This window comes from Balaenoptera acutorostrata, chromosome 9 (assembly GCF_949987535.1).
Source record: "Balaenoptera acutorostrata chromosome 9, mBalAcu1.1, whole genome shotgun sequence".
In the NCBI taxonomy this organism is placed as follows: domain Eukaryota; kingdom Metazoa; phylum Chordata; class Mammalia; order Artiodactyla; family Balaenopteridae; genus Balaenoptera; species Balaenoptera acutorostrata.
The window spans coordinates 6,913,309-6,934,728 of record NC_080072.1 but is presented as its reverse complement, the minus strand read 5'-3'; the positions used below and the strand labels follow the sequence as shown (position 1 = coordinate 6,934,728).

At 59.2% G+C, this 21,420-nt stretch overlaps 2 protein-coding genes across 8 annotated transcripts; one reads left to right on the top strand and one right to left on the bottom strand.

Moving 5' to 3' along the window:
- Positions 1–1,123: 1,123 nt before the first annotated feature.
- On the bottom strand, positions 1,124–19,436 carry LOC102999586 (EGF containing fibulin extracellular matrix protein 2). Of its 3 annotated transcripts, XM_057552588.1 has the most exons (13): positions 19,263–19,421; positions 18,838–18,955; positions 18,563–18,611; positions 17,741–17,947; positions 17,014–17,136; positions 16,616–16,732; positions 16,352–16,471; positions 14,873–14,992; positions 14,659–14,785; positions 14,221–14,416; positions 2,348–2,655; positions 2,015–2,091; positions 1,124–1,790 (listed from the first exon to the last, which is right to left on the bottom strand). In XM_057552588.1, exons 2-13 carry the CDS (start codon positions 18,946–18,948, stop codon positions 1,678–1,680), a joined length of 1,668 nt encoding a protein of 555 aa, XP_057408571.1. In that variant the 5' UTR covers positions 18,949–18,955; positions 19,263–19,421; the 3' UTR covers positions 1,124–1,677. The 3 variants fall into 3 exon arrangements, with proteins under 3 accessions (XP_057408571.1, XP_007171024.1, XP_057408572.1); XM_057552589.1 differs by lacking the exons at positions 1,124–1,790; positions 2,015–2,091; positions 2,348–2,655 and adding an exon at positions 12,616–13,349 and having other exon boundaries at positions 19,263–19,436; XM_007170962.3 differs by lacking the exons at positions 14,221–14,416; positions 14,659–14,785; positions 14,873–14,992; ... (5 more) ...; positions 18,838–18,955; positions 19,263–19,421 and adding an exon at positions 4,593–4,841.
- On the top strand, positions 6,870–12,410 carry MUS81 (MUS81 structure-specific endonuclease subunit). Of its 5 annotated transcripts, none has more exons than XM_007170964.2 (16): positions 6,870–7,284; positions 7,378–7,504; positions 7,735–7,817; positions 8,297–8,395; positions 8,511–8,579; positions 8,740–8,825; positions 9,093–9,233; positions 9,386–9,481; positions 9,568–9,689; positions 9,783–9,880; positions 10,444–10,560; positions 10,655–10,750; positions 10,932–11,060; positions 11,137–11,240; positions 12,072–12,155; positions 12,247–12,410. In XM_007170964.2, the coding sequence occupies exons 1-16, from the start codon at positions 7,150–7,152 to the stop codon at positions 12,311–12,313; spliced, it is 1,653 nt and encodes a 550-aa protein (XP_007171026.1). In that variant the 5' UTR covers positions 6,870–7,149; the 3' UTR covers positions 12,314–12,410. The 5 variants fall into 5 exon arrangements, 4 of the variants coding, with proteins under 4 accessions (XP_007171026.1, XP_007171025.1, XP_057408570.1 ...); XM_007170963.2 differs by having other exon boundaries at positions 7,378–7,507; XM_057552587.1 differs by having other exon boundaries at positions 7,378–7,507; positions 12,072–12,167.
- Positions 19,437–21,420: the final 1,984 nt, after the last annotated feature.

The window sequence follows — 21,420 nt, the reverse complement described above, 5'->3', positions numbered from 1 at the left end:
TCCTGACTTCCCAGTTGGAGGGCCCACCAAGTACATCCTCTATCGGGGCACCATGGTAGAGACCAGATCCGGGGGGGACACCCCTGCAGTTTCTTCAGCCACTTTTCAGAGTGCCAGTAGTGCTCTCTGTGGGAAGGTACAAGACCCAGAACTTGGAATCCAGGAGCAGTGTTCAAGGCGTGCCAACACCCCCATAAACCCTGGCACAGACCACACATCGAGCGAATTACAAATCCTCTACACCCATTTCCTAATCAGTAAAATGGAACTACCCCTTCCTGCTGGCAAGGAATACTGGCAAGCTCCAAGGAACTAAGGAACCAGCTCTAACTCCAGGAGGCTTTTTTTAGTTGATTGGGGCAGGGAGGGGGCCGGGTATAAATCCTCCATCACCACCACCCCTAGGGCAACACTTCCACCTTTACCTGCGGGGCAGGTGAAAGCCCAAAGCATGGGCTGGAAAGAGCCCACAGCAATGCCAGCAAGAAGCGTGGGGCTCCAGCCAACACCCTGTTAGTTAAACACAGGCAGGTGGAGCCCAAGACACTTGGGTCTGAAGTCCCGGACTCCACCTGGCTGGCCCCGCCCCAGACCCCGGCCACATCTGCAGAAGGCCAGAGACTCAACCTGGTGTCTGACTCACAGCAGCCGCTGGACCCAGCGCTCATAAATGAGTCAGCCATCCAGGAGAGAGCGCAGAGCAAAGACCAAATACTGAAGGTGGAGAAAAAGCTCAAGCAGCAACCAGTGACTTGCAGTCTCAGGGCCCACATCTGGGCGAGACTGCACAGGGATCAGAGAATGGGCCTCACTGTCCTGCTGCCCACCTGGGTCAAGGCAGCAGAAGAAACCAGTTCAGGGATTAAGCCCCTCTGTTCAAGGAACCCCTGCGGCCGGTAGCAGACACACCCTGGCTCAGCTACCTTCCGCACAGCCAGGCTGGTGCCCACTATGACAGCAGCATGTAGAGAGAGAACTGTCAGAAGGGAGGCTCAGCTAGTCACTGGGGCCAAGTGAGAGTGTGTGGAGCTGGCTGGAGGCAGGGTCAGGGAAGAGATGCTGCTCATTCTCCCAGCCTATGCCCCCCCCCAAGGTCCCCTGGGCCCCAACCTCGAAACAAACATCCCATTAGTGAGCTTTTTTATTGTTGTGTGTTTTTTTGTTTTTTTGTTTTTAATTGAGGGTCCCTTACTGGTCCTGCTTCCATGAGTGGCTGTGACCAGGGGCAAGGGGGAGGGGAACCAGGCGGCGCAGGGAGGGGTCATCTCCACAACATTCCATTTATACACAGAACTAAACAGACAAGCACAGAGTCACTATTGCGGTTAGAAGTTGGCAGCATGGGAAAAGGGAGGAACAAGGGGGGAACTGGGGTGTCGTTAAAAAAAATACAGGTCCCCCCCCAAACAGGGGTTCCTGGGGGGAACTTGGTCTGTTTCAACCCAAGAGGAATCAGAAGATCAAAAGCGGTTTGGGAAGGCCAGAACCGTCAGGGATGGAGGGAGGAGGAGGAAGGTCCAGGGGGTGGGGGGGCTGTTTGGCAACTGGGTGAAGGGACTGCCCTCCCCCTGCTGGGATCCCCCCAGCCCCTCCGGTCTGGCAGGAAGGGGGCAGCCTGCAACCCCCATGGGCAGGTCTGGGGCTGCCAGATGCTCCAGGCAGGGGGCTGGAGGGGGCTCACAAAGGCTTGCCCTCCAGAGAGATGACGGCGCTGCCCCCCAGCTTCTCTGCCAGGGTGCAGCGGTCCTTGACCTCCTCGTAGCAGTTTGCTTGCAATTCATGCTTGATCCCTGTGGAGGAGAAGGGGGAGCATCTGTGAGGAGGCGCACTGGGGCGGGGGTGGGTGTGCTGCGGCTGGGAAGGAGCCAGTAGAACAGATGGCAGGATAAGGCTACATCCAGCAGGCGGTGAGGAGGAGACAGAGGGAGGGCTCTCCCCCACCACGCCGTCTACCCCACCCTGCAGCCAAGGCCTGAACGCAGGGGCATATGGCGCCACCGACGCTGGCCCTTACCCGTCAGCTTCTTCTTGATGGCGTCCTTGGAGCTGGCATAGATCATTTTGCTCTTAAGGGGTGCACTCTCAGGGGCCCTGGAGGGAAACAGAATCAGAGAACTTGCTGCAAAGCCCCCTCCTCCAAGTCTAGCAAGTGCCCTCAAGTGATACAGGACTTCCAGAAACCCCTGAGCTGGCCCCTAACATTCAAGCTTTTATCAAGTTCCTCACTGACAGGCATTTTATTACAACACCCTACCCTGAAACGCACACCTCTGGGTTAACAAGGAGCCACAGACCTTCCTGTCCTGAGAAAAGGGGGTGGGGCAGAGCTACGGCAGGAGAAGCTCACCAGAAGATGAACACCAGGTCCTCCTTCTTGCTCTCCTTGGTCTCGTAGGTTGCGTCATAGAGGGCGTAGCGGCAGTCCTTGTCTGGCAGCATCTTGACAAAGGTGGTGTAGGGGTCGTCTACAGTCTGGCCCACATCACCTACCAGGATCTCCTTGCCCTCCTCCAGGATGATGTTCTTCTTGTCCTCACTCAGGCAGAAGAGCACCGCCTTCTTGCGCTTCTTCACCTCCTCTGGTGTTGACGACTTACGCACCTTCATGTCGTTGAACACTTTGATGACCCCATCAGAGACAGCCACGCCAGAGGCCTAGAGGACGAGCCACACGCACCTCATAAGGAACAAGTTTCTGGGACGTGCCCTTAAGTCGTTCCTTTGCAACAAATATAGTCCTCAGCCCCAAGAGGTCATTAATCCCCTTCCCAAGACAACTATTTTCCCACCCAAGTCACTGTCAAAGGATCAGATGTGACACAACCCCAGAATAGCCGCCATAGAAGAGACCTCTGATCACATAATTCAACACCATTCCTCCCCACCCCGACATCCTGCAAGCTAGATTAAAAAGACCTGTGAAAAGCAATGTCTTGGCCAACATGTGAACCCAGAATTAAAAGAACCTACAAGCTCACGGTAAATAGAACCTACAGACTCACGGTACTCAGTCTCAGCTTTTACATAGTGCTGACTCAGAACTTCACAGACAGTAGAGGGGACCCAGACAACCAGGTCATAGTCATAGATAGATCGAAGAGAAAAACAGGACCCACAACGCTAGATGGGTCACCAACGGTGCTCAACGGTTCTAGCAAGCCCATCAGAACTGTTCAACGCAGTTATCACACAAGGTATCCCTTTCTCTGTTGGGGTCTTCCTAAACCAAAGCAAGAACAACAAACCCCTAATTACGGCCCTACCCGACAACTCCCTACAACAAACCCCTAATTACGGCCCTACCCGACAACTCCCTGTTCTCCGGGAAAAAATGCAGGCCCCAAAGATCGCTGATAGAAGTTAGCAGTCCAAACTCAAGGGCCCACGGTCCGTGAGAGCTCTTTAAACTTCTATTCCGGGTCGTGCTGGGGGCCACCCTAGCCAGGAATGGGAGTGAGACTGTCCACGGTGAAATCTGCCCCCGCTCCCGGAACTGCAGAGGAAGCCGGCCACGTGATTGAGCCACTTCCGGAGTAGGCGGGGAAAGGAGATCGGCTAGACTCAGCCCCCTCCCCGAAAAAAACCCGTACCTAGAGGCAGCAGCACCTCCAGGGCCTCAACCCTAAGGAAGCGCCCTTACCGACAAGCTTATCGGCCCTCCGCGCTGCGGGCCTGGGCAAGTTACCCAACCTTGGGCTCTCGCAGCCCTCGGGCCGAACACAGAGGACGGGGTAGTTTCCGGGCGGTGCCCGCCTGGGTCACTTCCCTAAACTCGGCTCCACCCTCAGGCCCCATCCGGGAAAGCCGACAACCCCGCTGGTCCACGGCTTCGGGCCCAGCAGCCAGGCCTGACCGTGTGCGCACGCGCCGGCCGACAGCGCCGTTCCAGCCTCCGCCGGGTGTACTCTGCGAACCCAGCTCGCCTTGTGGGCTCGCTAGCTCCCGAGCACGGCCGTGATCTCTGCGGTGTCCGCTCTGTGCTGCGCGGTGCAAGTCCCTAATCCCAGGCGCCTGCGCCCGGACCCGGACACCCCCGCATCCCCGCTAGCCGCGCCGCCCCCGCCCCTTGCGAGCATCCCTGCCACCTGCTCTCGAGACAGACCCGCCTGAGAGGGAGGGTGACGCGGAGACAGGAACAGCCCTTGGGTGGGGCGCGCGCGCCGAGACCGCTCGCGCGCTTTTCCTTCGCCGCTCCCGGGCCAGGTTTGGATGCCGCGTGCTCCCGTCGAGCGCGCCCCCGTGAACCGACTCTCTTCGGCCCCGCCGCGGCGCGCGACACCGGCTGCTCAGCGAGGGACGGGCGCGCGCGCCCTGGACCCCTCCCCCACGGCCCTTGTCCGCGCGGGCGCAACAGCGGGGTGGGGGAGGGGAAGGGAGTCCAGGGGGCGCGCGAGCGACGTCCAAGCCGGCCCTCACCGGTGCCCGCGGGCGCGCACGCGCGTCCCGGCGCCGCCCGCCCCTCAGCACGAGACCCTCATCCCGCCCGGGGAGCTGGGGGAGGGGGTTCCGACGTCGCTCCCCCGTCCCCTTTAGCGCGCGCAGATGATCGAATCGCAGCCACCTCCCCTCCGGCGCCGTGGCCTGCCGCTCACCATGTTTCCGGAAGAGAAAAGGAGATAGCAAGGAGAGCCAGAAAAGACAAGAGCCGCTGCAGCTGCTGCCGGGATCCGACTGAACGCGGCCTCTCCCGGCCCCTTCCGTTTAGTACGAGCCGCACAATGAGGGGCGGGGCGGGCTTCCGGCGCTCCCCCCGCGGGCCGACGGGAAATGAAGTCCGAGGGTCCTGCGCCGTCTTCGGGCTCGCTGGGTAACAGAGTCTTTTTCATCTGACGGCCTCCTGGCTCCACGTTGCATACTGGGAAATGTAGTTCAAAACAGCCGAGAGAGGTGGGGCTATGGCACGGAGAGCGCACCCGCTGGTCGAACTTCCCAGGAAACGCTCGGAGCTGAGCGAAGGCCTCGGCGTTGGGTAGTATGACCTGAAAATGAGCCCCGACTTCGCGGCTCTCTCCCGCCGAGGGAAACGGTTTTCCTAAGATCTATCTTGGCACTGTCTGGATCCTTTGGTGTGAAAATTTTCAGTGAGTTAGTATTTTGGTTTTCCGAATTGAAGCACCTATTCATTGGCCTGGAATCCAGACCTAGAGCAAGGAGAATCGCAAGTTTAAGGCACCTTCTATCCAATCAACATTCGTTAAGCATCCTCCGTGTGTAAAGCTACTCTTGTCTACTGAGAAAAAGCCATATGCAACGTCAATAAAATAAGAGAAAAAAACACAAGGGAAAGGCTACAAGGAAATCTTTGATTTTTAGGGTGTTTGGCAAAATCATGAGGTAATAAAGGGAGAAGGACTGGGGTTTGTGCATTCAATTCAAGGATATGTGCCTTTTAATAAACAGTGAAAAGCGGAAATAGATATTAAACCAAACTTGAGTCTCATTCTCGACTTGGTAACCAGGCATATGGTTAATTAGTACCCGCAGAAATTGAGACAGAAGCTCTGTGGGAGCATAACCTTCAAAAAAAGAAACTGGGGTGAGGGACTCCGGGAAGATTTCTTTGGCCTCGAACAAAGGCCATGGCCTCTTACTCTGCAGGAAGAGAAGACAGGGTCGCAAACAAGAGAATTGGGGGCATTGATCCCATATGCAGAATAAAGGGTGTAAATGAAGAGCCAGAAGCCTGGTCTTCAGGACCCGGGGAGCGACTCCCGAGAGTGGGGTACGTCGCAGAGCATGCCGGGGGTTGTAGTCGGGGACCTTCCGCCGCATCGCCCACCAACCGATCTCCCGGGAGCCTCAGGTGGGGGCCGCAGCTCAACCGCCTCCCGCAAGCGACCCTGCCTGGAGAGGAGGCTGGCTCCACCTTTTTTGAGCTTAGGAGTTTCCTAGAGCAACGACGAGGGGGAGGGAGACTTCGCAGTTACCCTGGAGACGCGCTCCCGCCCGCCCCTAGCTGCGGGATGCCCTAGATGTCCTTATTAGGACAAGTGGCTAGAGGGGGCGGGGCCAAACCGAACGCCCGCTAGAGGCTCCTTATAAGGCAGCGTCGGGCGGGAGTGTGGAGCAGGCTGGGGGGTGAGGGATCGAGGCGGGGCGGAGTTTGAAAGGGCGGGCCTGGAGCTCTGGCGCCCGCCTCTCCGCTCCAGTAAGGCCTCAGATCCGCACCTCGCCACTTCCGGTGTAGCAGATGAGGGCTGCTCTAATTTGCTGGCGAGACTCTCGTGTTCAACTGGGTCCCCTCTGCATAGTTCCCATCTTAACCTCCCTGAGGGTCCCCCACCTCCAATGACTCTCAAAAACGATGAAGTGTTTTCCCCTTGTCCGAGCTTCTTACTCCCAGGCTGCTACCCCGAATCCAACAACGTGCCCACTTCAGCCCCTCCCACATATCCCGATGTCCAGTACCTCCTATTTGTTCCCTCTTTACTTGTCCTCTGTCCCACTCTCCCCGTCCTGCAAGCTTTGGCCTTCCCTGCGTGTCCCCGACTTCGCGCCCCTCCCCCATGGAGGCCCCAGCTCGGGATCACCATTTCCTCGGAGGGTCTTTCAGCTGCTCTCGCGTTACCTTTGTGTCCTCATTCCCTGTACCCATTTCTAATGTCCCTCCGACAAAACTACCTGCAACCCATTTGTTCCCCCACCCCCACCCCGGACTCTTCATAAACCCAGTCTCTACACAGTCCTCCGCTAGAGCGAGCCTGAAACTGACAGCCTTAGGTTACTCGGTATGCACCGCCCCAACCAGACCTCCCAGCCACAGGGCGGCGCTGTCCACCTTCCTCTCTCCTGCACAAAGAGGAACCCCCCCCACACACACACCCCCACCCCCGCTCTCGAATCTGGGGTGGGAGGAAGGGGCGGGTCAAGGCCTGGGGCGGGTGGGGCACGTCCGAAAGGCCTGTCCTGTCCCGGGGCGGCGGGAGGGCGAAAAGCGGTAGAGACTGCACTTGGCAGCGACCACTTAGAGTAGTACGGGGGCGGGGAGAGCAGCAGAAATCAGTCCTCTGGTTAGTTCCCCGCGTGGGACCACGTGATTGGAGAGGTCCCGCCCTCCTCCGCCGGAACCAGGTGTTCGAATCCCGTCTCCAGAACTAGCGGCATTTCAGTCCTGCCGGCGTGAGGTCTGGGGTTCACACCTCCGGGCTCATGGCAGCGCCGGTCCGCCTGGGCCGGAAACGACCGCTGCCCGTTTGCGCCAACCCGCTCTTCGTACGCTGGCTGACCGAGTGGCGGGACGAGGCAGCCAGCAGAGGGCGCCGCACGCAATTCGTGTTTCAGAAGGTGGGTTCTGGCCGGGCCTGATGGGGGACAGGTGCTGGCCGGGCCAGATAGCCCCGTCCACCCTGACCCAGTACTGTACCTCTACCCCGCCAGGCACTGCGCTCCCTACGGCGGTACCCACTGCCCCTGCACAGCGGCAAGGAAGCTAAGATCCTACAGCACTTCGGAGACGGGCTCTGCCGGATGCTGGACCGGCGGCTGCAGCAGCACAAAGCATCAGGTGGTGAGCGCTGGGAGCAGGAGCCTCCCCCAGATGCAGCCTCTGTAACCACCTGGGATACCTTGGCTTCAAGCTCCCTACTCCTGTCCAAGTTGCTCTTTGACGTCGGGCTAGTGGCTGACCTTTTCAGAACCTCACCGCTCTCACCAACCACTTGAGCTGACAGCGTCCCAGACCATCCTACCTGCTGGATTCCAGGATCCAGGGTTGACTCTCTTCTACTCCCGCAGGTGACCATGCCCCATGTTCACCACCTGGAGCGAAGAGTCCAGCCCGGGAAAGGCCTGCCGAAGTCCAGGATCCTTACATGCCAGTGAGGAGAGGGCAGGGGGAGTGAAGGGAAAGCGGGAGCACCAGGAGTAAGATTCTCTGGCTTGGGGGACTTAGCTGGGCTGGGTCCAAATCCCACCAGTGACACCTGGCTCTGGGCAAATGACCTATTCTGTCTGATGCTTAGTTTTCTTATCTGTAGGTGTAGATAGTGAGTTATAATAGAGTCAGTTGAGAGAATTCCATAATCAAACTATTTAGGGGGCTAAGCCCAGTAAGTTATGGAATTTGCTGTTGAGTCTTCTTGTCTTATCTCCTTTGTCCTGTGCTAGAACTGAGGCTGGGCCAGGCCGATTACACCCCTACCCCACCCCCCCCGTCCCCTGAAATAGAGAGGCAGCTGAGTAATTTGCTCAGGTCCATTTAGCCTGCTGAGGTAGAACCTGAACCTCAGCTTTGCCAGGGATTCCGTCTGCAACAGCTGGCTGGCTTTTGGCTTCAAAGGTCCCCTGTACTTTTCAGGGTCCAACCCAGCTCAAAGCAGGAGGCTCTGGCAAGTATTGGCCAGCTCGGCACTCGGGAGCTCGAGCAGTACTGCTGCTGCTGTACCGGGAACACCTGGTGAGCGCCCGACCAAATCGGGAGTCCGGGGAACTGAGGCCACGGGCCTGCGGCTCCTGTGGCAGGCTGCTCGGGCACTGAACCTAAGTTGGTTACATTTCTGCCTTGGTTACAGAATCCTAGCAGTCACGGCTTCCTAACCAAGGAGGAGCTGCTGCAGAGGTGTGCCCAGAAGGCTCCAAGGGTGAGCACTGAGAGGGGGAAGGAGGGAGCCAAGTGGCTCTGGATCTGACCCTGAGCCCACCACAGGCTGCCCTTCTTGGGAGCAAGCAGCGGGGTGGGGCAAGGGAGTGGGCAGGTGGTAGCCCTGGGAGCTCTCTAAGGGTCTCCTCCCCTGCGAACAGGTGGCCCCTGGAAGTGCTCGGCCCTGGCCAGCCCTCCGCTCCCTCCTCCACAGGAACCTGGTTCTCAGGACGCAGCAGCCAGCTAGGTGGGGAGAACTACGTGAGATGCAGGAGGCAGGGTCGGGGAGCAGGCGTGACGTGCTGAGTCTGACATGTACTTGTTGCCGACCTGAGGAGTGGCCCCGGGCAGGTCCAGAGGCAGCTGGTCTGAGGGGCGAGAACATGGCTAGCAGGAGGGGGGTTGGGCAGCCACTGGCCTTGTTTGTGAGACCAGCCTAGCTGGGGGCAGGCAGGGGAGCCCGCCAGGCATGAGTGAAGAAGGGAGATCTGTGCTCTTCTTTTCTACCCACCAGGTACTCACTGACCCCAGAGGGTCTGGAGCTGGCCCAGAAGCTGGCTGAGTCGGAGGGCCTGAGCTTGCTGAATGTGGGCAGCGGGCCAGAGGAGCCCCCTGGGGAGGAGCCTGCGGTGCCAGGAGCGGCCTCGGCTGAGCTGTGAGGAGGGGGAGGGGGGAGAACAGGGGAGCAGGAGTCGTCCCCACAATGAGGCCAGGACCCCACCCTGTTTCCATCCGCTCCAGCTGAGCTGTGTTAGAGCAGCAGCCCCGGCCTTGCACACGCCGACTCCCACCTCTTCTCCCTGGTAGTGGCGCCAGCGAAGGGCATGTCCAGCAGCCACCGCTGCAGTTGGGGCCTGGAGAGTACAGGGTGCTGTTGTGCGTGGACGTTGGCGAGACCAAGGGGTGAGTGAGGTGGGGGGAGGTGAGGGAGAGGATGCGGCGAGGGCCCTGGCCTGCCCTGCCTCAGGCCTCCCACCATGCAACTTCAGGGCGGGACCCAGGCCAGAGCTGCTCCGAGAGCTGCAGCGGCTGCACGTGACCCACACGGTGCGCAAGCTGCACGTCGGGGACTTCGTGTGGGTGGCCCAAGAGACCAGTCCCAGGGACCCGGGTAAGGGGTGTGGACGGGCAGGTGGGGGTCAGAGGCAGGGCCTGGCGGGTGAGGGGACGTGAGCCGACGGGACCCTTCTTGGCCTCTCGGCAGCACGACCTGGAGAACTAGTCCTGGACCACATCGTGGAACGAAAGCGGCTGGATGACCTGTGCAGCAGCATCATCGACGGCCGCTTCCGGGAGCAAAAGGTTCCTTCACTGGCCTCACCACCCTCCCTGCCCCGGGCCCGCTCAGGGGCACTTCTGGGTGGTATCCAGGCAGAGCTCCCACACCTCCAGCCACATCCCCTCTAGAGCTGCTCCAGGGCAGCCCCGAGATCAGACCCCCTCGGGCCCCTCCAGGCGCACAGTAGGTGTGCAGGGTCTCTGGGCGGGGCTGAGGAGCATGTGAAGACCCCCTAGGGCGTCCAGCCCCTGCAGTCCGGGGTAAACAAGGCTCACCCCTCCAGGACTGGAATGCAGCAGCTGTGTGTCAGTGCTGGCTGCTAGGCTGACCCCATAGGCCACGTATAGGCCAAGGGAAGCTTGAAGAATGGGCATCGCTCAGATGGTGGCCGGGCTTTCTGTGCAAGAGTAGCAGCGTGAGCAAACGTGTGGAGGCCACTCTGAGGCAGGTGGAGAAGCTAGGGAGGATGAGGAGGCGAACTGGTGGGACCAAGGTCTCGTGACAGTTTTGAGGGTGACCTGATGGACACCTAGCATGTGAGCATCCAGGTCTTGACCCACCTCACCCTCCCCAACTGCCTGCCCAGTTCCGGCTGAAGCGCTGCGGCCTGGGGCGTCGAGTATACCTGGTGGAGGAGCATGGCTCAGTGCGTAACCTCAGCCTTCCCGAGGGCACGCTGCTGCAGGCTGTCACCAACACTCAGGTGAGCCAGGAGGGCAGGGCCAGGCTGGCAGGGACCCTGTGGTCTACAGCTCCGCTCAGGAGCCACTCTCCTTCCCTCGGATCCTCTTCTCCAGGTCATCGATGGCTTCTTTGTGAAACGCACAGCAGATATTAAGGAGTCAGCAGCCTACCTGGCCCTGTTGACAAGGGGCCTGCAGAGACTCTACCAGGTGAGCAGGTGCATCTGTCCGGCACTGGCCCCTTACTTGGGTCCCGTGTTCCCTCAAGGAAGGCGAGGTGAGTGAGATCCCTGTTTCTCAAGCTGGCCCACTGAGGCCTGGAATGGGGCAAGGCCTGGCTGGGGGTTGTCCCCTAGAGCTCTGGCCTGGCCTCAGCTCCCTCTTCCCTCAGGGCCACACCCTCCACAGTCGCCCCTGGGGAACCCCAGGGGACCCTGAATCAAGGGCTGGGCCCTCCGCAAACCCTCTCTGCTCACTCCTCACCTTCAACGATTTCAACGCGGGAGCCATCAAGAACAAGGTACTGCCTCTGCCCAGCGCCTCCTTATAAGGTCCAGTCCCGGGCCGCTCCTCATATGGTCCTCCCCCGACCCCAGGCCCAGTCTGTGCGGGAGGTGTTTGCCAGGCAGCTGATGCAGGTGCACAGAGTGAGCGGGGAGAAGGCGGCAGCCCTGGTAGATCAGTACAGCACCCCTGCCAGGTAGGCCGCCACAGAAACCCCTGTCCTCTGCCCCCGCCCACCCTGCGTGGACGTCAACTCAGCCAGTGCCTTGCGGGTGGTCTGGCTCTGTAAGGGCTGGACAGACCCAGCTGATACCTGAGGAGTTCATGGAGGTCAGGTGGTGAGGAAGACAGAGCCAGCCAAGACCAGACAGAATCTCAGGCATTGGGAGGAGGGAGAGAGAGACATTCTACAGTAAGTCGCCTACATACGAGCAAGTTCCGTTCCGAGAGCACGTTCATAAGTCCGATTTGTTTGTAAGTCTAACAAAGTTAGCCTAGATACCCAACTAACACAGTCAGCTACGTACTGCTGCTTTTACGCTTGCTTCTGGACATTCTGGGCTTGAAATAAAGATACGGTACTACTGTACTCTATACAGTACCGTAGAGTAAAGCACACGAAAGCACAACCACCTGTAGAGGATGCACGTGAGTGAGCGTGTACACCAGACACGTGAACTAACTTACGTGATTGGACATGCGAACATATGTTCGTATCTTTGAAAGTTCGCAACTTGAAGGTTCGTATGGAGGGGACTTCCTGTACCTGGTGCAGCAGAGAAGGCTTCCTGGAGGAGTGGGTGGGCCATGAAGACTGGGCCAAGAACAGCCATACTTGGGAAACATTTGCAGGAGCATGAAAGGGTGAGCAGGATGGAGCAGGGCCTTGAATGCCAGGTTCAGGAAGTGCGGCCATGGTCCTGACTCCTCTAACCCATGCCAACCCCTTCCGGCCTGTCTCCCGTGATGGGCCAGTAGTCAGCCACTGCCGAAACTTAGAAACTCATACTCCCCACCCCACCCTCAGCCTACTGGCTGCCTATGACGCCTGTGCCACCCCGGAGGAAAAGGAGATGCTGCTGAGCACCATCAAGTGTGGACCGCTGCAGAGGTGAGGGCAGAGGTGAGACCCTGGAGAGAGCAGGTGGGGTGCGGTGACCCTCACCCAGGCCTGACCCTTACTTGCCTTTCTCTTTGTGCAGGAATCTGGGGCCCGCTCTGAGCAGGACCTTGTCACAGCTTTACTGCAGCCATGGCCCCCTGACCTGAGCTATGCCATAAGACAGACCCCCGCCCCCATCTTCCCAGGCTATGCAGCCTTTTAACTGGGATCTTTGGGCTACAATAAAAATCTTAAGTGTTTGCAGCTTTATGTGTTAGGAGGAGATGCCAGGTAGGAAATGGGGAGACCATTGGGTCCAGTTTGTAAACTGAGCTCCTCAGGACCCCTGGGGTTCCCTGGCAGGGCACTGAGACTGCCAGGGAGACGAAGTCAGTGAGGCGTTGCAACTTTGAATCTAGTTTATGTCATCAGAGTTCTCTGATCAAATAAAATTTCCTTTGAGAAGAAGTTCTGTAGCTTGGAATAGAAAAGTTTATAAAGCGCTAACAGTCCAGTTGCCTCATTTTATGGATTGGAACACTGAGGCTCAGGGAGTTACTAGGATTTCTCCAAATTGATCATTTGAGGCCAAGCTAGGATTGAAACCCAGGGCCTCCTGGCACTGTCTAGAGCAGGATTGTTCGGGCCCACTGCAGACCAGCCAAGCCCACGTTTCTGGGCTGGGGCCTGGAGTCTGCAGCCTCATTACCTCTTCCCTTCTCAGGGTGATTCTGATGCCCATGGTATATAGGCCAGTTCCAGTCTTGGGGATGCAGCTCCCAGCTCCTGTCAATGGAGCCCTTCAGCCTGGACAGAGACACCCTCCGCCTTTAGGTGGACGTGGCCCGCCTCCCATGAGCCTGCCCTTTCCCCACTCTGGGGTTCACTGCAGTGTGACCCACCCACCTCAGCCACCAGGACTCCTTCTTTCTCCCTTTATTGCCTTTCTCTCTCTACCCTTCACAACAGCGTCATCCCTGAGCCCCAGGCTCCTCGGCTACAGGGAACCTCCCCCTCCCTGAGAGCTCCCCCGCCCACTCCTCAGAAGGTGTAGGCCCCCACGAAGACGGTGAGTCTCAGTACAGAGCTGGCCCGGTAGCTCATGAGGGAGTTCATGGTGACCATCTCGAGGTCCAGCACGTACTCCCGGGGGCCTGTCACAGGCCGCGCGAGGACCAGCATGGCGCTGACATTGTTGATTTGCTGCAGGGTACAGTGGGTGGGGGGACACGTAGATTGCGTCAACCTACGCACCAGGACCCTACCCCGGCATCACCTCCCTGCCCCGAGTCTGGTATCCACAACCAGTGGCTGGGAAGTGGAGAGAGCCCTGGCCAGCCTGGGACCCCAGGCGCTCATCCAGATCTGTGACTCCCTCGACATCTGCACCTGGGCTCCTGCCCTCAGAAACATCCCACTGGTGCTCTTCCCACCCTTTCCAGCTAGTTCTTCTTTTGTCTAACCACGGTCAACTGATTCAGGGCCAGGTGTGAGACTCTGGGGAGCGGTGGGGTCTTTGGTGACCTGGAGCAGGCAGACTCCCCTTCAAAGCACTCAATTCCAGAAAGAGAAAACCAGCACCGGAACCAGACAAACCCTTACACCCCTCTCACTGTGTCACATCCGGACCGTGCCCTCCTCCCACCTCTACCAGCAGAGAGCTGGATTCTCAGACCCCAGGCCCCTACGCCAACCCCTGCTGCCTCTCTCTCCAAGATCCAGCTCCACTTGCTTGCCCTTCCCAGACTCTGCTGTGTCTGTTACCTCCAGCCTCTCATGCTGGTCCCTTGTCCTGAGGGTGAAGCAGTTGAAGCCAGATACGCAGACCAGCACAGGGACTCAAACCCCAGTGTCTGAGTGCCTTGCTAGAATTGTATTTAACAATCTGTAGTTTGTACCAAGGGAACTTAGAATACTCCTACCTCGCTACAGAAATTCTGACCCCTGGGGGGAGGGACACTGAGAGAAGAGGCAGGGCATGGTGGCATAGTTGAGTCTCCCACTTAAGGTTTCCTGGAATTCAGTTTTGGATTATGCAAGTCAGTTGAGGGGTGGGGTTAGGGGAAAGCCTTACCCTAATGTAGAAGTCTCCCTGCGAGTTTCCAGCACGGATCTGAAAAGCATTGTAGGCGCCAGGGTAGACGGAGGTCGCTTGGATTTGGAACACGTCGGCCGGTACGCTCCGCTCCGAGGTGATGCTCATGTAGCGGTGCACGATGGACGAGGGCTGCTCCCGGCACAGGGGGTTGGAAGCCGGACAGAGGCAGCGACTGGAGACCCCGAGATGGGAACACGAATGAGGTCATAGCCCATCCTCCAAATCTGGCCCACCCCCAAAATTAGGGATCCCAAAAGGATCCTCCCACTCCTGCTGTAACAGCATATGTGGTTTAGTCGGACTACAACTCCCATCGGCCCTCAGAGCACTCGCCAGCCCGAACAGGTGCCAGTCAGCCGCAGAGCTCTCTGGGAGTTGTAGTTTCTGCCATGGCCTGGTGTCCAGTTGACTCACTTGTCCGACACCTGGACATAGGGCTCCACGCAGCGGTTGGTGTCCACGCAGCGGTAGCCCCCGTGGAAGTTGACACACGTTTGGGCCTCAGAGCACTGGTGCGCACCCGACTCACACTCGTCAATGTCTGTGCCGGGGGAGAGGGGCTGGAACCCGGATACCAGGCCACCAGCCCCTGACACCACCCTGCCCACTGCACCGGGGCAACCTGTACCTTGGCACAGGCGCGTGGCCAGCAACTGGTAGCCCTGCGGGCAGTGGCAGGAGAAGCGGCCTGGCTCGTTGACACAGCGGTACTGGCAGAGGTAACTGGAGTAGCTGCACTCATCGATATCTGGTGGGGGGGGGGGGGGCGGGGCTGAGGACTGGGCTGCGGCAGTCCTCCAGCTCAGCCCCACACATGTTCATCTCATCGACTGAGCCTGGCCCCAGGTTAGGCTCAGTGTAGGAAGAAGCAGAAGAGACAGGCCCTGCGGAACTCAGCAGCGGACAGAGGGTTCAAGAAAGAACTGCCCAGAGGACTTTCCTGGCGGTCCAGTGGTTAAGACTCCGCGCTTCCACTGCAGGGGGCACGGGTTCCATCCCTGGTCTGGGAACTAAGATCCCAGAAGCCACGTGGCCAAAAAAAAAAAAAAGAAAGGACTGCCCAGCTCACAGATCTCTCTTTGCCCCAGGACTATAAGGTGATACTAAATGAGAGCACTGGGTATCTAGAGGTTTGGCTTTATATCCTACTGACTGAGTTTGGGGAACCTCAGTTTTCCTGTCAATAAAATCAGTGGCTTAGACTGATGAGCCCTCGAGGCATCCCAGCCTGCTCTGGGTTTCAGTACTTTGCCCGAATCCTGCAACCTACAATCCGCCCAAGCACACAGTCACCTCCTGCCAACCGTGAGCAGCACAGGCAGGAGCCAGGTTTTCTCCTCTGTGCCCCTTACGCTGCCCGGCACCTAGCCAGGTACCAATGCGGCCTGCCTCGGCAGCAAAGCACAAAGCGTAACAGAAACAGCGTACGTGGCCGGTTGACATGGAGTGAGATAGAACCCTGGCCCCATTGGGCAAGTCACTCAACCTCTCCTCATTGAAGTATTTTATCTTATTTTTTGTAATCCTCCCAACAAAACTTGAGGGTAGTATTAATGTCAATTTGCAGAGGAGGAAAAACTGCTATTTATCTCATAGGATTGTTGGCAGGATTAAATAAGGCCAAATATGTAAGGAAAGCATACTGCACAGGGCAGGTTCTCAATAAATGCTAATTCACTTTAAAGCGTTGCTGCTTGGGACTTGAAAAAGTCTGTCGTCCTTTTCTCACTTAATTCTCAAGACAACCTATTCTAAAGAAGAAGAAATGGACTCAGAGAGAAGAGTGACTTGCCCTGGTCCAGGATTCGCATGCACATCAGCCTGATTCCCAGGGAGGGGGGCACCTACATCTTCGTTCAGTCTCCCTACTGAGCTTCAGTGGGGATCTAACTGCTCCCCTCTGTGCCTTCCCCACCAGGCTGGGAGTTCTGGTGGGCAGCTGTGTAGGTGCCCAGCCACCAGCTGGGGTGGAGTACCAGGAGGCACATGGGTGCAGGATGGACGGGACGTGGAGGCATCAAGGGGAGGGCTGTGTGGCAGGAGGTGCAGCACGATACAGGGCCTGGGGGACCAATGGAGGGACACGCGGCAGGGGCGGAGCTCTCACCACTGCAGGAGAAGCCATCCCGGTGCAGCTCATAGCCCTGGTGGCAGCGACACAGGAAGGTCCCATAGGAGTTGAAGCAGCGCTGCTCACATGGAGCCCCCATGTCGCATTCGTTCACATCTGGGGGTGCCGGGAAGAGGGGGAGGGGTGAAAGCCGAGGAGCAGCCCAGAGCCCCCGCTGCCCCTGGGCTGGTCAGGAAGGGAGCTCCCCCACCCCACACCACCCTGCTCAGGACCCAGTAGCCTGGCCCAGCCCGGCCTCACCCACACAGGAGCGGTTGTTGGGCCCCAGCTGGAAGCCCGGCTCGCACTGGCATCGAAAGGAACCAGGCAAGTTCACGCAGCGGTGCTGGCAGTAGCGGTAGCGGCACTCGTCTATATCTGGGATGGAAGCAGGGAAAGGACAGCAGAGGGCAAATATCAGGTGCGGCCCAGGCCAGCTGGGACTCATCACCCGTAGTCTTGCTTGTGTCTGGGCTGGGCCAGATCAGCCAGGACTCACACATACACGCATACAGTCCTGTGTCTGGGGACAGTAAGGCAGAGGTGGCAGGGGACTGGGGTGAAACCTGGGGGTGGGTTGGAATGGGGATCAGGTGCTAGAGTGAGAGCCAGGCCATGGGCACAGAGCAGGGACCAGAAAGGCCGCTCCCCAGACTCACCCACACACTCGGGCCCGATCTTGCGGTAGCCGTCGGGGCAAGTACACTGGTAGGAGCCAGGCAGGTTATGGCACTCCTGGCTGGGGCGGCAGTCGTGCAGGGCCTGGGCACACTCGTCCACGTCTGCAGGAGACACCACTCAGCCCCCGCCTGGCAGCCCATGCACCACCCGACATGACAGACACCTCAGTATGGGAGCACACAGGTCAGGTACCACTTACATGGATGTGTGGGTGACTGACGCACCCACAACAGGAACACGTGGACCCGCCCAACAGCACAAATAAGAGTCTACCAGCTTGGAGCCAATGAGAACGGCACCCCTACGCTAGGAGGCCTCATGCCAGGGAAGCATAGGATAAGGCCCTGCCCATACTCCCAGGAGCACAGATTCCAGGGCCTTCCTCCAAGGCCCGAGGCACCCAGGGGTGGGGTGCAGACCAGGAAGGGGCAGGGGCAGAGGCTGAGAGGCAGAGCTCTTGCAGTACATCTGCAGCAGTCAAGGTGAGGGTCCCAGAGGCTGGCTGGGCAGTATAACAGGAGCCGGGGCCACCTGCGGCAGGCCCCACGCAAAGTGAGGATCTGGACAAGGGTCTGGATGTTATCCTAGTGGCCCTGAGGAGGCTCTTGAGCAAGGGAGGAACACGAGGTGTAAGTTTTTAAGATGCAGTGAGAGACGCTCAGTAGAAGGGTTGGAAGCCTCAGTGCCAGGGTGACCCTTACTCACCCGTGCAGCTCTCTTGCTCATCGGGCTCATAACCCGGGAAGCAGGGGTTGGGGTGCTCAGCAGGGGGCACTGGTGGTGGTGGTCCCTCGCCATGCAGGTCATTGATGACAGCAGCCGAGCGGGGAAGGCACAAGTAGCCCCCATAGTGGTTGATACATTTCATTTCCCCCTTGCAGGCCTCCGGGATGGTCAGGCACTCGTTGACATCTGCAGAGAGGGGCCTGCTGGGCACAGCCAGTCTCCTGGGCCGGCCGTGGAGGGGGTGGGAGGCAGAAGCCCAGCTCAGCCTTCTCTAAGCTGAGTGACCCGGGCAGGGCCTTCCCTCTCTACTCAACAAGCTAAGGCTGCCTGCCCAGGACCCCTTCCCAGGGCCTGTGAGGGCTGATGGTGGGGCAGCTGTTCCTATAGTCACCCCCATTTTCTTGTCCCCAAGAGGGTCTCTGTCCCTCCCCAAAGCCCTGGCCCTGACTCAGCCTAAGAGTGATGTGCAGGCTTCCTTACCCACCCCCGCAGGCACTGCTCTCCTGGAGCCATGATGGGACAAAGCTGGATAGGACAGTGATTAGAGGAGGTATCCAGGGCAGCGCCCTGTTGCTCTCTAGACTCCTGAGGGGGCGGGGGGGGGGCGGGCAGGGTGTCCTGGGTTTCTCTGAGAGGGAGGGGCCTGGATGGTTTCTCCACCCCTAGCCAAGCTGGCCCCCTGAGAACCAGCGCTGGCCGCGGCCAGGCAGAGCTGGGCAGGAGACAGAGCAGCTCTTGGAGGTGGGGTTGCAATCCCCTTCCCGGTTCTCGGGGGTGGCTCGGTCCCCCAAGCATCCTCACCCCGGCAGTGCTGGCTGTCAGGGTCCCACTCATAGCCGTCTGTGCATTCCTACAAGGGGACCAGAGGTGGCCAGTGGTCACCCCTGGCCCCCTCTAGCTGACCAGGCCAAGACCAGGGCCCAAGCCTGGCCACCCTCCCCGCCTGCTCCAAACAATGGCCCCAGCTGCTCCACCAACCAGGGGAGGGGAGAATCTTCCCCAGCAGCAGTCGCCACCCCAGGATCCTGGTCTCTGTGTCCCAGCCCAGCCCAGGCCAGTGACCCTACTGTCCCCACCGTGTAGCTGTCGGGCTCCTCGGAATCCTGGGGAGACGCTGCCCCCAAGAGCAACAGCAGCAGCGCCCAGAGCAGTAGAGACGCGGGGAGGCAGGAGGCGAAGGGGAGCATCCTGGGGCTGGGGGATGGTGGGCGGGGGTCAGGGTGCCTCTGCCACAGCAGCCCGCACTCCCGGTACCAGGACTCAGAGCCGTGGCCCCGGCCGCCTCCCGCCCGGAACCGTGCTTGGGGCCCCGGAGCCTCCCAGGGCCGAGGGCCGACTCCTCACGCAGGCCGGGGTTCAGGGCCCACCCGCCCGGGGCCGCCCCGCCCCCCGCCCGGTCCCCCAGCGGCTCCGGCCGAGGAGCGCGGGCCTCTCGGCTCCTTGCTGACGCGACTCGGCCGAGACTCTGGCTCGCGCCCTCCCCCCATGGACGGCCACTCACTTGGGCCCGCGACGGCCCCGCGGCCCGCGGCTCCGGCGGCTCGGCTGGCTTCGGCAGTGCCTGCGGCAGACGGACAGGCGGACGGCGCAGCTCCCTGGACGCGCGGCCCCAGGAAGCGCCCCCCGCCCGCCCGCCCGCCGCGGCGCGGCCCACCCCGGCGCCTCCGCCCGCCCCTCAGCGGATTCCTGAGCCCGCGCCAGGGGGAGGGACCCCGACCCCCCACTTCTCCGCCCCCAGCCGGCCGCAGGCCCCCACCCGGTCCCCCGCGGCGCCGCCCGGAGCCGCCTCCCGGCGCCGGGCCAGGGTCCCCTAGCGCCCGATCCTGGGGGCATTGGCCCTGATGCCAGGCCCCCGACTCACTTAGGAGCCCCCACGCTTTCACTTTGCGCACCCCAAAATGTCATCCTGCGCACCTAGACCCTACCTAACCTGCGCCTCCAGAATTCCTGTGCACTTAAGGCCGGGGCCCACAGACTTTCTGCGCCTCCCAGAATGTCATCCTGGGGACCTAGACCCCACCTAATCCTGGGACTTCCAGATGCTCACTCTGCACCCTCCAGAATGTTATTCTGTGCACGCGGACAGTCACTCTGGAAATACCAAAACCTCGTCCAGGGTCCCCAGACCCTCGCCCTAAGAAGAGACGCTCCCAGGTCCAGAACTGTCCATCTCGGTCCCTTCTCCCCTCCATCCCCAGGGCTGTCTTCAGCCAGGCGGTCCCTTCACTCCAGAACGGCCTCCTGCGAGTCCTCAGTCCGAGAGGCTACCTCAGTTTGGGGCGGGGGCGGCAGTTCACTTCTGGCCCAGAATGAATGGAAGCCCCTGAGAAGGCTGGCAGGGCCGAACTCGGGCGTGCAGGGTGCCAGGGTCCGGTGCCATCGCCTTCCTGGCCATCCTCCCACCAGCGTCCCCCGACCCCACACACACACCCCGCCCCCAGTCCCCGGGTTTCTGCCTCCTCTCCCAAGCAGAGGGAGAGCCCTAAGGGGAGGAGTTAGGGCGGAGCTGGCTCCCAGGAAGGGGTTGGGGTCTTGCCCTGCCCACGTCTCAGGGCGGGGCCAGACGGGAAAGGGCTGAGTGTCTAGGGATCCCCTGCCTGGAGGCAGACAGCGTGTGGGAACTGCCGAGCCCTCGGTTCCCTTTCCCACCCCCGTTTATCTTCACTATCGCCCCGCCCGGGGAGGGGGTGTAAGTAGGAGAGGACTTAACGGTGGGTCCTGGGGTGAGCCTTCAGGGTGCGGTGTGAACTGGAGAGCACCTCGCCACCCCCAAATCCTTCCCAGCACCATGCCCCAACGTGGGGGGGGGAGGAGGCTAAAAATAATAGTTCTTTAAAACCAAAAAGACAGACAGTAACAAGTGCTGGCGAGGAGATGGAGAAATTGGAACCCTCATACACTGTGGGTGGGAATGTAAGATGGGGCAGCCGCTGTGGAAAACAGTCTGGCAGGTCCTCAGAAATGTTACCACGTGACCCAGCGATTTCACTCCTAGGTATATACCCAGGGGGATTGAAAACACAATCCACACACACACACGAAATCTGTACACAGTGTTCATAGCAACACTATTCATAAGAACCAAAATATAGAACCAATCTAATGTTCGTCAATTGATGAAAGGATAAGCAAAAAATGGTAACACGGTGGAATGTTATTCAGCCATAAAGAGGAATGAAGTACTGATATATGCTACAACATGGATGAATCTTGAAAATAGTACACTAGTTGAAAGAAGCCAGACACAAAAGGCCACATATTCCATTTATATGACACAACCAGAATAGGCAAATCTGAAAGACAAACTAGATGAGTGTTTGCGAGGGGAAGGGGGAATGGGGAAATGACTTCTAATGGGTATGGGGTTTCTTTTCGGGTGATGAAAATGCTCTGATATTAGACAGTGGTGATGGTTGCACCATTATGCAAATACGTGAAAAACCGCTGAGTTGTACACTTAAAAATGGTGAATTTTATGGTATGTGAATTATACCTCAATAAAGCTGTTATTTGAACCTCCAGCTCTGACGGCTGACATGGGGCTTTAGTCATAGGTCACACACAGCCAAAACCAGCTTGGGACACATGCCTGGGATCTAGAATCATGAAGCCAGGTACCCCTCTGTGGATGGTCTGTCTACTGTATTTTAATAAAGGCA

Excerpts from the sequence above, each read along its gene's own strand:
- MUS81 (XM_007170963.2), top strand. The coding sequence starts at position 7,150 with ATGGCAGCGCCGGTCCGCCTGGGCCGGAAACGACCGCTGCCCGTTTGC. Across the intron at positions 9,482-9,567 it reads GACGTTGGCGAGACCAAGGG|GGCGGGACCCAGGCCAGAGC; the intron begins GTGAGTGAGGTG and ends ATGCAACTTCAG. Across the intron at positions 9,881-10,443 it reads GCCGCTTCCGGGAGCAAAAG|TTCCGGCTGAAGCGCTGCGG; the intron begins GTTCCTTCACTG and ends CTGCCTGCCCAG.
- LOC102999586 (XM_057552588.1), bottom strand. The coding sequence starts at position 18,948 with ATGCTCCCCTTCGCCTCCTGCCTCCCCGCGTCTCTACTGCTCTGGGCG. Across the intron at positions 17,948-18,562 it reads TGACAGCCAGCACTGCCGGG|ATGTCAACGAGTGCCTGACC; the intron begins GTGAGGATGCTT and ends CCCTCTCTGCAG. Across the intron at positions 17,137-17,740 it reads TGAGCAAGAGAGCTGCACGG|ACGTGGACGAGTGTGCCCAG; the intron begins GTGAGTAAGGGT and ends TGTCTCCTGCAG.